The following is a 15,656-nucleotide window of genomic DNA, read 5'->3' on the forward strand; positions in this document are numbered from 1 at the left end:
CCTTTTAACTGGTTTATAAAGTTAACTATCCTTAGTGATTCTCCTGCCTGTAGAATAGAGATAAATTAAAGAATAACTCACCAGGGCCACGTTATCCCTGTCTAAAAGTACTAGAACACTTCATGAAGCTATACAAGAATGATAGCTCTTCTCTGACTGAAAAGCACGAGGCTGAAAGCCAAGTACCTTCAACACACACACAAGGTATCCAAGAACTTCATACTTTGTCATGCCACTGCTTACATAACTAGTGGAATGCTTCACCTAGGAGTCTAGTGTGTTAGATTAAATGAATTCTTGGCTACAGGTCAATCTTTGGGCTGAGGGTAAATGGCAGAGATTAGATGCAAGCAGCAGTGAAACACTAAACTGTAAGTTTCTCCATTATACAGTTTAGAAGAACAGATGAGATGCTTAAAATAGTAGATGGATGGTATAAGTTCTGCCCTTGTGGGATCTCTTATTATTTGTTCCTTTTTAATTTTTTTTTTTTTAATTTAAAAAGCCCCAGCAAACTGTATGTGATGAGACATTTAGAAATACACGAGAACTATAGAGATTGGAGTTCAGTGAAATCCTTTTCACTGGCTTTGTTTCATGGATTGAATTGGTCTTGTGCATAGGACCCACTGGGATTTTATAAAAGTCACATACTTGATAGTAATTCTACGTGATTTTTCACACTGCACCAACCGGAAATGTCAACTCTTCAGAAATGCTCTCTGCCTCTCTGCATCTCCCTGAACATTCAGGATCCGGGCAGCAATATTTCCTCCTGATTAAACCCTTTCCTTCTCCAAGGCCCTGCACTGTAGTCATGATCCTTCCATAAGAGAACAACTGTGTGAGAGTCAGCACTGACTCTTAACTATCTGGAGAGGTCAGTGTGAGATGCTTCCTGCATAGCATTGTCCTGTCTGGAGACAGGAGGATAGAGAGCCAAATCAAGGGCTCCCACTTCATAGTGTATAATATCCTTTTTCCTCACATGCATGTGTCTGAAACGTCCTTTGATAGACACACACTTAACATAACATTCACTTTCTGGATCTCTATTTGTTGTAAACTTTTTAAATCCAGAAATTCTGAACCATGAGCTAATCCTAAAGCAAATGCCATTGATGCTAAACAATTAATCCTCAATCTAAGATCTCTATTTTTTTTCCTGTGTGTGTCTTTGGTCACTTCCACATTCTGGCCCACATTTGGGCTTTGGCAGATAAGGTACATCCCATCATGCCCCATAAATCACAGTTGTTGGTCACGAGCGCTCTTGTTCCTGCAGTGATGATCAGAGCAATTTGATAAAACAGATTCAGACATGTTTTTCTTGTAGTAATGTAGTGTCTTGTTGCAATTTTCAGATTTAAAAAAAACAAACCTTTTGTCCTGGGGCTTAAAAGTTCCCGTTTTTGAGTGCAAGTGTGATTCTAGCACTGAATCCTTCAGTGCTTGTCTCACTTCTGAGGGAGTTTTGCTTGAGTAAGAACCAAAGGATTTGGCATCCAATAGGCAGTGTAAGTTAATTTACAAAGTAGCAGTGCTCCATAGCCATAGTGGAGATAGGTGACAAAAGGAAAATGATGGCCTGATTGGGGCTAGGAAAATACCTTTATAAGCTCTCTCTCCTCATTTTACTTTTACTTGGCCTGTAGATGAAAGAACTTTCTTATAATTCTGATCTTAGCCTGGATTAGGAACACTTTAAAACAACTTCTCTAAAATAAATTACATTTTTCTGACCTGATTCTGATGTTGGGTTGCACCGGTGTCACTCCATTAAGTTTGAGTTACTCCTGATTCTCATCACTGTAATTGCGATCACAGTCAGGTCCACTGTTTTTGTTGGTTTTGTTTGTATCTTACAGCCTTATGGCTTCCGGGATGTGCATCCTCCACCTCCAAGCCAGACCCCAGCAGAAGTTGAAATTAACCCTCGAAAACGGCCACGGATAGAAGGGGACAAACAGTGATACAAAGGATAAACTTCAACAAAGGTGTTACATATGAAAATGTCTGCACTATAAACATGGGTCCAACATCCAAGGGAGCCTGAGAGACTGTTTTTAACCAAAACTGCTGTGTCCCAAATTACTTTAATATTAAACTCAGAATATCCAAGTTTGCACAATGGCAGTGCCATTAAAATGTTTATTTTTATGACCTAATTTGGCTTTACTAATAAATGTTTTCTACAACCAGGGACTTCAGCTTCTTTAGTTGAAGAAGGGGGGGGGGAAGGGTGAGAGAACCTGGATTTGTGCTGGAAATGGCCCACCTGATGATCACTTTAGATAAGCTATTACCAGCAGGACAGTGGGGTGGGAGGAGGTATTTTTTCATATTCTCTGTGTGTATATATAAAGTCTGCTGCAGTTTCCACGGTATGCATCCGATGAAGTGAGCTGTAGCTCACGAAAGCTCATGCTCAAATAAATTGGTTAGTCTCTAAGGTGCCACAAGTACTCCTTTTCTTTTTGCGAATACAGACTAACACGGCTGTTACTCTGAAACCTGTCATTATAGCTGCTGTTACTTGTATGTCTGAGCACGAGAGAGAGAGACACTTGCTCCATGGAACAATGGGATCCAATTCAGTACATCAGATGACATAAGTCTTGATCATGCATTCGCTTCTGTGTGCAGCTGAAGTTCAGTAGGGCTCCGTGTAGTGGTCTGTCCATATGGAACAAGCTGTAGGATAAGGGCCTCAGTCAATGGAACTGAATCACCTGCTTAAAGATAAGAATGTGTTTAAGTGCTGTACTAAATCAGGGCTTTAGCCCTTAACTACTGTGATGTCCCTGTTGGAGACCAATCAAAGCTTTCTAACAGCTGAAGCATTTGTTACTGGCCACGGTCAGAACATACTGGAGCAGAAGGACATAGGAACTGTTGTACTGGATAAGACCCAATCTTGGTGAATGGGAAACATTTGAGGTCTAATCTACATGGCTGGATAGTCTTCAGCCTCTGGTCTACCTTTCTTCTAATAAAGGATTTAGTATGGTGATCCTAATCACTAGGGCATATTTTGTTTGTGGTCCTAATTTAATTTAGAGAAGAGAGATGGTTTTCTTAAAAGCCAGCAATGTACTAGCAACTCCAAAATCTAAACCAGAGGGAAGAATATAAATGTACCCACTGAAAATGCAGCAAAGATTTGGTCTCTCTCACAGAAAATAAACCTAGAATGACTGCATGGCAATTCAAAATATTAATCATTGCAAGAAAATGGGGGTGCTGATTACCATAATATCTGGGTGCATTATATAAGGTTTAGATACTCTCCTTGTGGTAAATATTTGCTTTTGTATGTATGACCTGACTCCCTTGAAGCACAGAATTTGCTAACATGATTACTGGGGAAACCTAGCCAGCAGCCTAAATAGGAGATTCAAGTTGTGGGAGACAGTAGCTATACTGTTTAATTTAGTAATTCATCCTAAAATTGCCTTAGCTTTGAAACAAAATTCAGTGCTGAATGTGAGTCACAAAACCTCCTTTATTTAAAATGCTGAAAAAGAGAGTGACAGTGATTTCTGGATCATTATAGTATTTAGATGTAATTTGCATAATAAAATACTGAGGGAAAAATATTCAGGTGCCATCATGAGAATCAAGTATTGTCAAAATTAAAAATCCATGAATCAGGGAGAGCTATGTCGCAGAGGAAGAAAGACGGCGGGGCTTGTGATTCAGACAAACATTGCAATGCAGGAGACACAGGCAAACAAAAGGATTCTACCGCATCTGATGTCAGCAACCAAATGCTTCATTTGGGAATAATAGCTTCCTACGTCTTGCAGTGCTAGAGAAGGGGGAGTCTGACACAGTGCGCATGCCTGCTTAGCCACATGGAAAACTGCATTGATTAAAGGTCTTGTAGCAACACTTTAAAAAGTACTGTGGATTACTACTGATGTAGATACTGATGGTTGCTACTCTGTAAGGATACTTATGAAAAAGAAAACCCTCTGTTTCAGTTAATTTACCTTATTCTATCTTAAAGTGTGCAACAATTTCTCCATCTTCAAGGGGTGTATTTAAAGCTCTCTCATATTTCATGCTAAATTCAGCTTATTACTTATTTTTATTACAAGTATTACAGTAGCACTTGGAGACCTCACCTGAGACCAGGGTTCAATTATGCTAGGCATTGTACATAGAATAGTCCTTCCTCTGAAGAGCTTACCATCTAAATAGACAAGACAGACAAAGCATGCCAGGAGAAACAGAAGCACAGAGAGGTAAAGTAACTTGCACAAGGTCATACTACAGATCAGTTGCAGAGTTGGGAATAGAATCCTAACTCCTAATGCAGTATGGTAGCCAATGGATCACATCATCCATAGCATTCTTCATCTAAAGATCTCAGTCATTTACAAATATTAATTAAGCCTTACAACTCCTAAACAATGTATTCCACCTTGTATTTAGGAGTGAAACTGAGTACATTTCCATGACTTAGAGAAGAGTTCTGTGTAAACTTGAAAGCTAGTCTCTCTCACAACTGAAGTTGGTCCAATACAAGATTATCTCACCCACCTTGTCTCGCTAAACTCCTAGGTGAGTCATGGAAGTATTATCATCCCCATTTTCAGATGGGAAAGTTGAGATGTAGAAAGATTAAAGTGTCTAAGGTCTCACAGTTTAACTAGCATAGCTGGGAATAGAACTTAAGCCTCTTGACTCCCAATCTCTTCCTCTAATCATTAAATACACTCCCTCTGATTTTACAAGTATATGTATTTGCACTAATATTTTGATATGGTTTTGTTGCCTAAATATCAAGGGAGACCTATTTGGTGTAGAAGGGTTCAGAACATTAGCTTTATGCAAGAAATTATAGCTTCTGGTGTCAATCAGATTAATTTTTTCGGAAAGTGCATATTACATAAGGATAGCTTAAAGGAATACATCTTTGTTTTCATAACTGATGGATTTTTGCATTGCTCTAGAAGGTGTCAGATGTGATAATTTAGTGGCTAACAAATCAGAACATCCCCTCAAGGCAATGTGGTCTTGTGAGTAGCTTCCGCTGTTTTGGGTTTTTGGGGGGCCTAGGGAAGGAAGGAGGCAGGTTCTTGGAGAAAACCACACTGGTGTATGACTTAAGCTGTTGTAGCTACACTAGTGAAAATGCCCAATATAAGCTAGCCCTAGAGAGGATTTAATGGCTGAGATAAAACTAGACTTAGTGGGCCTGATTCAATACGCATCTGCATCAGAAACTCTGCTGGAGTCCATTGAGTTATTCCAGATATACATGTGTAAGTAAGAAAAATTTGCCCAGTGTCTCTCCCATGAACTCTCTGTTTATGGCAAGGTGTTTTCTCGTGAGTGTGGCTGGAATCCTTTGTTGCACTTTGTATATTACTTCAAAGCAGCAGTGTGCTTTAAAAAAAGTGGCATGGGAGAATTTTATGATCGCACAAATTAAGATCCTAAGTAGCCAAGTTTGCAGCATTGAATAAAACAAACATCAGCTTGTTTGGTTTGTTGCTTGAATGCTAGTCATCTCTCATGCAGGAACTGTAAAGGTGGGGCTGAGTTTACTATTATTCAGTTTGGCCCTGCCACATTAAACTTGCCTATGGGGTGAGGAGCTAGTGTGTTACCACAACAAAATTCCAGTCTCTACCACAGGGTTTGGCAATAAGAAAATGGTGTCTGTGATGTGCCTCATCTAGCAGCAGAATGCTGCTTTGAAATTCTTTACTCTAAGAAGAGAAAATTAACAATTTATTTCCTCCTGACTCTCCATGTTCTCTGCTTTGAAAACCATTTTCTTCATTAAGAAGCACTGAGAAACCAATTAACTTACAAGAAGAATAAACTTAAAATGCATGGGGGTGGAATAGTTTTGACTATAAGTGTGGATGTGGAGTCAGGGTTCAAGTTATGAGACCAAAATGTGCCTCCATTTAAGTCAATGGCAAAACTCCTATTGGGGCTCATCCTGTCCCTCCTGAGGTCAAAATTTGAAATACAGTGCCCCAGGGCAGTTGGGGGATAGGGGGGAAGAAGAGGAATCTAAAATGTGAAACCAGCTCACTTACTGGTTAATTTAAAGTATTTTTTCCTTTGGCAGTGGATCCTGGAAGCTGGTTAGGGTTGGAAAGCTTTATAAAAAGTTTGCAGCATGCCCTGCAGGTGGTCAGATTCTGGACGCTCATTCCTCAGCTGAATCCTCTCATCCCAAAATGTCCTTTTCTCTGGCTCTCATGCTATAAGAATGTGATGCTGCTGGAAAGTGGGTTCTGCTGTGCTGACTCACCAAGTCAAGTGTCTTATTACCCCCTACAGCTATGAGGAAAGTGGGAGTGGTGCTATAAAAACTGATGAGCTAGGGTGACAGCTGACCAATCAAGACAGAGGAATCCAACAGGCAGCCAGGCCAGGGGAGAAGGTTTGAGCTGAACTTTCTCTTTTTGCAAAAAGAAAAGGAGTACTTGTGGCACTTTAGAGACTAACCAATTAGTCTCTAAGGTGCCACAAGTACTCCTTTTCCTTTTGCAAATACAGACTAACACGGCTGTTACTCTGAAACCTTTCTCTTTTTGGTGATCTCTCTGTTAACAAAGTTATCCCTAGGGAGATGTTAAAGTTTGACTCTAAACAGCATGTGGACATTTAGTGAGAGAGGTGCTGGGGGAAAAAAAAAAAATCATGTCCGATGAGATTAGTCATTTATAATCGTGGTTAGTTGACTAGTTTTTAACTTTTGTCACTATCAACACTTACAAAATTAATGTACTTTTTTAGGACTAAGTTTAGAATGGAATTGTAAAACATTTCACTGATAGATTGTCCACGGGAAAATCCTTCCCCCTTTCCTCCTAAGCTCATCTTTTTTATTTGGTATGAAATGTGTAAATAGAAATGGGAAATCACTGAGACCAAGGTTTTAGTAGACTGTTTATACTGTCAGGTTTCAGAGTAACAGCCGTGTTAATCTGTATTCGCAAAAAGAAAAGGAGTACTTGTGGCACCTTAGAGACTAACCCATTTATTTGAGCATGAGCTTTCGTGAGCTACAGCTCACTTCATCGGATGCATGCCGTGGAAACTGCAGCAGACTTTATTTATACACAGAGAATATGAAAAAATACCTCCTCCCACCCCACTGTCCTGCTGGTAATAGCTTATCTAAAGTGATCAGTGCACCTGATGATCACTTTAGATAAGCTATTACCAGCAGGACAGTGGGGTGGGAGGAGGTATTTTTTCATATTCTCTGTGTATAAATAAAGTCTGCTGCAGTTTCCACGGCATGCATCCGATGAAGTGAGCTGTAGCTCACGAAAGCTCATGCTCAAATAAATGGGTTAGTCTCTAAGGTGCCACAAGTACTCCTTTTCTTTTTGTTTATACTGTGTTCAGGATCATAATTAGGTAAAAAGACACATTAAACAGTATTATTCTGCCCTAATTTACAGTGATTATATTTATAACTTTTTATGAGGTAATGAGGGTTGGTATGATGTTTTTCCTAAGGCAATGGGGCTTAAGTGAATTTTATCCATAAATATATTCACTATTAAGCACCAAACAACAAACTTGTCTTCTGCAAGCAAGAAATATTTTTATTAACATCTGTGCTACTGTATTATAGAAATACTAGTCTACATAGTCATGTAGAAATTATACTAATAGTGATCAGTGCTAAGAGCAAGAGATGAAAATTACTGTACAAGGAGTAGAAATGTTTTATCATACTGGAAAGATTACTGTACTTTCAACAGGACAATATATTACGTCTTACCTGAGGGCACTGTTTTCCAAGCAATATTTTATAGCTGATTCTTGCCTGCCGTACATTTTATTAAGGCCCAGTTTCTATGTTCAATGAAGTCTGTGAGAGTTTTGCCATTGACTTCAATGGGAACTGGATAAGTGTAAAATTACAGAAATCACAATTTGGTTTCAACCAGTCAGAAAGCAAGGACATGTTTAAAAAATAAAGTTTTAATATAATAGTTCATATAAGAAAGAAAGGAAACTATGCAGAGGTGATGAAATGGCTCTTATTAGGTCTTGGCACTTCCCATGCAGCTTCTTTGCAGTTATGCTGTTGAAATTTTAGTTTAGTATGGTATCTCACATTAATTTTAAACCCCCCAAATCAATCAGTCACTGGAGTTTTACCAGCAAAAGTACCAAATACATTTGCTCAGTGTTTCTCAAAATAATTTTTAAAAAAATAGCTTCAAATCTTTCTGGATAAAAGAACAAGTTGGTTTTTTACATGCAAATGGTGCCTCTTATAAAATATTGCATGTCAATATGAGATTATAACAGTAAGTTACAACCTTTACACCACCACAGGCCTCATCTTACATTTGCATGGTAAAAGATTTGGAACACATTACACAGCAGGTTGTATTAATCTCTCCAACGCAGTCACTCATTTTATACATTTCTGTATTTAAAGATATGCTCCTATGTAGAGAGGTGCCCAGTGAAATTTTCAAAAGCATCTTGGCACCTCGCTCCCACAGAAGTCACTCTTGAAAATCCCACCAGGCACCTATCTGCATCTTTAGGTGTCTAAACACCTTTAACAATCTGACCCTTAACCTCTCTCTTACCTTAGGATGAAACTGGATCCTCTGCACTGGGGTGAATTTCACTCTTAGTGATTAAAATACTACTACTTTATCCCTCAAATGACAGGTGCTATAGAAAGGAAAAGTATGAAGGCAGGGCCTAGCACAGCAATGCTGTCAGTAAGCCTTGTTGTTTGCTGATAGCCCAGAGCTCTGCTCCACTCATCTCCATTTAGCAGAGGGGAGAAAACGGATACTCTTATGAGTGACTGATTAGTGAAGTGGATCAGCCTCAGAGGGAACTTACTAGATTCTAGTATACTTGTGTGTGTTGTATGATCGCAGGCCTTGACAGCATCCAGCACACACAACCCATTGTGTGGTCATGAGTGTTTCCAAGAGACTGAAACCATCCCTTTGGCACTTATCTGCAACCACACTTCAATCACAGATGATTTTCTGGCATAAACATATTTACCTTAGCTTAAAAGGAAACACCACAACACATTTGACTCTGCTACTCTGGATTTTCTTGTTCTGTTAGCAACTAGTTTCCAGGGGGAGGCCTTTTGGGGTGCTGCTTTTCATTCATTCTCCCTCCTGTGCATCCCTCTCTATTTTTTCAAATCTAAGTAGGGCTATATCTACACTTAAAATGCTACAGCGGCACAGTTGTAGCACCTCAGCATAGCCACTCGTTACAGCAATGGGAGGAGTTCTCCCATTGCCCTAGTTAATTCACCTCCCCGAGAGGCAGTACCTTGACTGACACAAGGGTTCTTCTGTTAACCTAGTGCCATCTACACTGAGGGTTGGATCATCTTAACTACATTGCTCATGTAGGCAACATAGCTGGTCAATTTAACTTTTGAGTGTAAACCTGGCCTCAGTAACAAATGGACTTTTTCTCACTTCTGCTATTCAAAAATAAGCTGAATGTTTTGCGTAATGCCTCTACAGGATGAGAAGGAATGGGAGGTTAGAAACCCCTCGTTTTGGAATGCAGCTAGGTATTTGAGCATCATCTATGGACTTGAATCCTTAAGAACAGACTTGGCCTGGGAGAAAAGGAACAAAGTTATAGACACAGATCCTTAGGAATGTGCCAATACAATACTTACTGTGGTATAAGGACAGTAGTGACTTAGATTACTGTGTCTTTAAGACCTAGAAAATTCTGGATTCAGTGTTCAGAGACTTGTCACTTGAAAAATGTTGTAGTTGTAGGTTATTGGAGACTGAACCTAAAAAATTAATTGGAGCTTGATGTTGCTTGTTAACAGAGTCCTTCTCACTGTATTAACTTGGTTCACTTTGTTGCTGCACTTGTTTGGATCCAATTACTCCTCAAACTATAATGATTTTAATTGGCTTATTGGATTTTGAGAGACATAAGAATATAGAACATTTATGTCTTATGCGTCACTCCTTTCAGAGACATTTATTATACCATAGTGGTATATTTTTGTGAAAAAGTGGAAGTCAGTTTTGAATCACTGTCTTTCATCTCATGCTTGCAAGATGCACAAATAATGCAGTACAAGGACAGTAGTATCTTTCAACAGTATATTACAGAGTGTAATGCAATATATTCTCATGATACAAATGTGTACCCAGTGCTGTTGTAAACTTAAGCTGGTCAAACCCAACAGCAGTAGTCACTTAAAACTGAGAACATTACATTCTACGTGCAAAAGTTTTGGTAATGCCTGCTTTGACAGGCTCCATTTGATCATGGACACAAAAGTTATCTTCCAAAATGCCTTCTTGTTTGTAGCAAAGACTTTTAAAAGATCATGTTAAAATAATTTGTTTTTACGCTTTTCTGTGATGACACACTATTGGAGCACATCACAATAAGTATATTGAAACACCTCCAAATATTTCTTGATGTTCCCAAGTAGATTCTACATGCCAATATACTAAAGTTTCTTTCATGGTTAAAAAGAAGCATTTCATCATGCTCTTCCATACAATTCAGGTCACCTCCCTAAGGTCTGCTCAAATCCTGCTACACTGTTCACTTGTACTTCTGCTTTTTATTCAGGAAATCAATTGGGGATTTGACCATGAGATTAGGATGTGGGTAATATTAAAAAATGTTACCTATGACATGAAATTTCATTCTTGTTTTCGTGCTTTGAACATTTGGCTGCAAATTGATAGAGAGTTAATGAGGTGTGTGGCATATTTAAGTATCAGATTATAAATGTCAGTTTTACTAACACTGTTTTCCACATAGGCCATAAAGAAAACTAATGTGTTATGTAAAGGAGGCCCTTGGGGTTAGATAGCATCTCTGCAGGAAGATATTAAAAAGAATTTTTTCTTTAATAGGTACACTTTAAAGGTAACCGAGAGAGGATAAAAGTGTGTGCCATTTATTTATTGCTTCTAGATGTTGAGTAAAGAAAGCTTGAAAAGTAGAGGGTTGATTTTTTGGGGGAGTGGGGTAGGCTGTATGTTTTTCCTTTCTGTATAGCTTTTTATATTTGCATTTCAGGTCTTGCCTACCCTGTTTTTCCTGGAAGACACTATGAACCATTGGACTCCTAGTAAGATTGTAATATAACATGTACAAAGAGTGAAACCCGAACAATTTAGAGGGGCAAGAAATTTGTAGTCAGACCATTTAAAACTTCTTGGGGTAGATTCTCTGATGAATTCTGGCCCCTTTGTGCTGCTCTGGAAGAAAAAAAAAGCAAATGGATCTGGCCTGGTGAGAATACCCCCAGCATAGGGTAGCTCTCAGCTGGTGCTTGCCTGGCACATCCAGTTCCTGAACAGTTGTCGACCCTCTCTACCTGAGCATAAGAGGTAGGAAGCTGTCAGGATAGGGTGAGGCTGGAGCGCACTGCGCTACTGCTATCCCTTCTTGGAATATAGTCCTTTGGGCACTCTGACAACTCTTACCTACTCTGGGGCTGAGACAGATCCACAACAGGCTCCCTGGTACCTTTTCTCTCTTTGCTATGCTGAGCAGAAACACAGTGGAGCAGAAATTTTTGTCCTTGTTTTTAATTTTGGTAATGTCACTTCAATACATTAGGAAAATTCTTGACAAACAGGTAGTAGAAAATATTTCTTTGTGGAAGTCTCAATACCCTTCCCTTCTTCACTCATGAGCTGAGAAAACTCCTACTCCTGTTCTCTAGTTGTCCAACAAAACTAGGAAGGACAACATGACATTCTTTATATTTCTAAAGCTAAAATAAAAACCATTTTTGGGAACAAAACCTTTCTAACCTTTCATATACCATGATGAAGTCAAAAATCACACAAGCATCTTTGATTTTCTTTTGGCAGTCACCTTTAAAACTCATCTTCTATTTGACAATATGCTGCAATCCAAAGTAGTCTGCCCCAAACTGCCTTGATTTGTGAATCCATTTGCTTCAGCTATGCTTGGGGCACAGGAACCATTCATAATACTGTTATTCAGCAGTCTGGAGTTCATCAAAGCACTCTAGAATTTAGCTCCCAGGGTTGCTGGAAACAAAACAAAAACAACATAATGTAGGAGCCAATCATGTGACCTAGATTAGTCCTATACAAGACAGAAAACTATTTGGATTCTCCTTTCGGGACAGAAGCAAGATAACAGTCAAGCTACTTTGGGTGGTAATTGCACACCCACAGTGTCTTATTGTGAATTAATGGCAGACTCTTGGCTGCCTAATGTAGTCACACTACCCACGATTACCATATGGTCTGTACTGTAGGTTAATGAGAATGGTTCTTCATCTTCCCCCCCAGAAACAAATGTCACCCTGTCTTAGATCCATAACCTCTTAATTTAATACTAGAAACAAAATAATGCTAACGTGATATGTAGTACCAAAATCTAACCAAGTATCCCAAGTACAAAGTTATATGCTATTTAATTTAAATTAGTGTCCTTTGCAATTATACATATGATGGAAAATACATGGGGACTGCCAAGGTGATTCACAGACATCTGGCAACTTTAACATAATATGAAACAGAACTGCTATTCTCAAATATTTTCATATGCTGTTAACATAGACTAAGAAATGCATTTTTTTTTTTAAGGAGTTAAGACAAAATGAAGCAAGAGTCAAAATAAATTTTTGTTTAAACCTTCCTTGGCAAGTCTTAATTGCTGTTTTGTAATGTCATATGAAGATGATCAGACAGCTTGTTGAAATATGAAGTGCTTTCTTAATAGTATTAGTGTAATGGTAATTTTTAGAATTGTGTATTTTGTATAATACCCCATGATTTACCAGTGAACTATAACCAATGATCAGTGGCTCACTTGCAGCCCATTTTTATATACTTATATTGTCTTCAGGCCTTTAAATCTTTCACTGATGTTGCAGTACTGTACACACATGGACTTAAAAAAAAAATCAACTGCAGCTGTGGACTGTCATTAGCGAAAGCAGAATTATTATTATTTGGCTCTTCAAACCTTGCCTGACAGACCTATAGAAATACATTATAAATTAGAAAGGATGTAAGTGATATATTGAAAATACTGGGGGGGGGGGGGGGAGGGGGAAGGAATGTATCAGCTACATCTATGTATAATTCATATATCACTTTAGTGATTTTTGGCTGTGAAAAATGAAAAACACATTTTGCTTTTTTACATCTGTGGTTTTCACATACAAATTTGCCACATGATTAAGCAATAAGGTTGTCAGAGATATCATAACATTAGTTTGGGCCGTGGAATAATATTCCCCAGAACAGGAGTCAGATTTACTGCAGCACCTGAAGTGAGCTGTAGCTCACGAAACCTTATGCTCAAATAAATTTGTTAGTCTCTAAGGTGCCACAAGTACTCCTTTTCTTTTTGAGATTCAATGATAATTGCTAGGGTACTGGTGCAGTAAGTTCTGCAAGCTATTGTCCTTATTATAACCAATTAAAATTTAGAATATTTTTTAATATTAGGCCTGTAATTTGTAATTCTACAAGGTACATATGATGTTAGGGATAACAGGATATTTTTAATCTCTGTGACAATTATACCTGCACATTGTGGATGTTTAGAGACCGGATAGCTCTGGTTTGCTTAGCAGCAATGAACAAAACAAATCAACATGCTTTTCATAAATGAAGGATATTTATTAGACTCCAGTAATTTATCAGCTTTCACCAACTTTTAAGAAGTTATATTCTATGTGGAGTCTGGTGGCACCTTAAAGACTAAACGATTTATTTGGGCATAAGCTTTCGTGGGTAAAAAAACCCTACTTCTTCAGATGCATGGAGTGAAAATTACAGATGCAGGCATGAATACACTAACACATGAAGAGAAGGGAGTTACCTTACAAGTGGAGAACCAGTGTTAACAAGGCCAATTCAGTCAGGGTGGATGACACTCCCTCATCAATTACTGGGAGTGGACCATGTCCACCCTGACTGAATTGGCCTTGTTAACACTGGTTCTCCACTTGTAAGGTAACTCCCTTCTCTTCATGTGTCAGTGTATTCATGCCTGCATCTGTAATTTTCACTCCATGCATCTGAAGAAGTAGGGTTTTTTACCCACAAAAGCTTATGCCCAAATAAATCGGTTAGTCTTTAAGGTGCCACCGGACTCCTCATTGTTTTTGTGGAAACAGACTAACACGCCTACCTCTGTGATATATTCTATGTGACATCTTTGACCACTGTGAATTCCCATTATCCAAACCATCTAATGTGAAAGCATAATTCATATATCACTTCAATCTTGAAAATAGTATCAGAACTACAACAATGGTCAAATCATACTTCAGAAGATGAAAACGTGATTGCCTGAAATCACTCATTCCAATGTGAGGCCTGAAATTTGGTGACTGTTTCCATAAACTTCCACGTTCCTTTATTCCACAGAAGGCTGGATCTAATTCTCATTTAAATTAATTGGTCTCTTTCCATTGACTTCAATGGGCTTTAGATCAGGTGCAGAAACTAGGCCCATAAATCAGACAACTTCTGACTCTGCAGTAGTCTGGCTCCATATGCAACAGTTGACTGATTCCAGATGAGTCATTTTCTTTTGTAATGCCTTTCCAATGGCTATTAATTTGATGTTTCCACCATGCTAATTAATTTTGACTTGAAAAACTTTGAGACTGAACATAGCAAAAAATATTGTATGCTCATGTGGATAATTACACCTTTAATTACAGAAAAATTAAAGCTGGGTTGCGCTTTGCTGTTTACAGAATTTTGTTTACTGTCTTGATCTCCTAGAAGTGAAAGACTAGTGCAGTAACCTCTAAGATACTAGAATATATGATGATGGACATATAAGAAATTCCAAAACCGATTACACAGTAGGAATTTCTCTAGTTTCTGTTGAAGTTATAATAAAGACTACTGTGATAAATTTGCTTGTCTCTGTTATGTTCACAGCACACACACAGAGAAGTTAGATTAAAAAACAAAAATACTCTTAATGGAAGGTTGCAACAGAACACTATTTTATTTCTCAGAATCATAACACACCAGGAACCCAAAAACACAGAGAGAGAAAACAGGCTGCTCCCAAGGACAGTGAGGTATGAGTCTCTCACACACACACCCACCCACCCCGCTTTAAGCTGGTTCTTTTCAGGTGTCCTACTGCTGGGCCCCCATTGCCCACACACAGCCCTGCGGCCAGGGCTAGGAAAAACCTCTGAGCACTTACCACTTCAATATACCAGCAGAGTCTGTCTCTCATCTATCTGTTTGCAGCGTTGGTGCCAGGGTGGTAGAGAGAGAGAAAGTGGGAGCTCCCCGGCCGGCCTGGCTGGCAGCATGGGCATGACTGAGCATCCACCCCTCTCTCTAGGACTCTCTCAGCGCTTGTGGGGAGCTTGTTGTCTGTCCGTCCATCCATCCATCTCTCTGCCTACTCCCCTTCCCTTTTTTTCACTGGAGAGACCAGCTTCCGCTCTTCCCTCTCTGCTCCTCTTTCGACAGCCTCGCTCTCTCTACGTCCGTGCTCTCCCATGCCCTGTCTGTCTCTCTCCCCCCCCCTCGGTGTGGCGCTTTCCCCGTCAGCTCCCTCGACGCCAGCTCCTTTTCCCGCGCGGCGCGCGAGCCTCGACTCCCCCTCCGCTGCCCACCCCGCCCCCGCAGCGTGCGCGGTCCCGCGGG

At 39.3% G+C, this 15,656-nt stretch overlaps 1 protein-coding gene and 1 long non-coding RNA gene across 8 annotated transcripts in view; one reads left to right on the forward strand and one right to left on the reverse strand.

The window, feature by feature from the left end:
- RAD51C (RAD51 paralog C) overlaps positions 1-12,656 on the forward strand; it is a 30,115-nt gene extending 17,459 nt beyond the window's left edge. For 4 of the 7 annotated variants that reach the window (XM_073315509.2, XM_073315512.2, XM_073315514.2 and 1 more), the window contains one exon: positions 1,869-2,198. In XM_073315509.2, coding sequence (XP_073171610.1) covers positions 1,869-1,973 — 105 coding nt within the window. In that variant the 3' untranslated portion in view covers positions 1,974-2,198. Of the gene's footprint in view, positions 1-1,868; positions 2,199-11,055 lie in introns of those variants that run through there. The other 3 variants (XM_073315510.2, XM_073315513.2, XM_073315516.2) reach the window with 2 other exon arrangements.
- Positions 1,510-15,656, reverse strand: LOC140899661 (uncharacterized). Its single transcript, XR_012155418.1, has 4 exons — positions 15,205-15,656; positions 11,863-12,041; positions 7,769-7,891; positions 1,510-2,732 (listed from the first exon to the last, which is right to left on the reverse strand). It is a non-coding gene; the product is annotated as an uncharacterized LOC140899661 (long non-coding RNA).

This window comes from Lepidochelys kempii, chromosome 17, assembly GCF_965140285.1.
Source record: "Lepidochelys kempii isolate rLepKem1 chromosome 17, rLepKem1.hap1, whole genome shotgun sequence".
Taxonomy (NCBI): Eukaryota; Metazoa; Chordata; order Testudines; family Cheloniidae; genus Lepidochelys; species Lepidochelys kempii.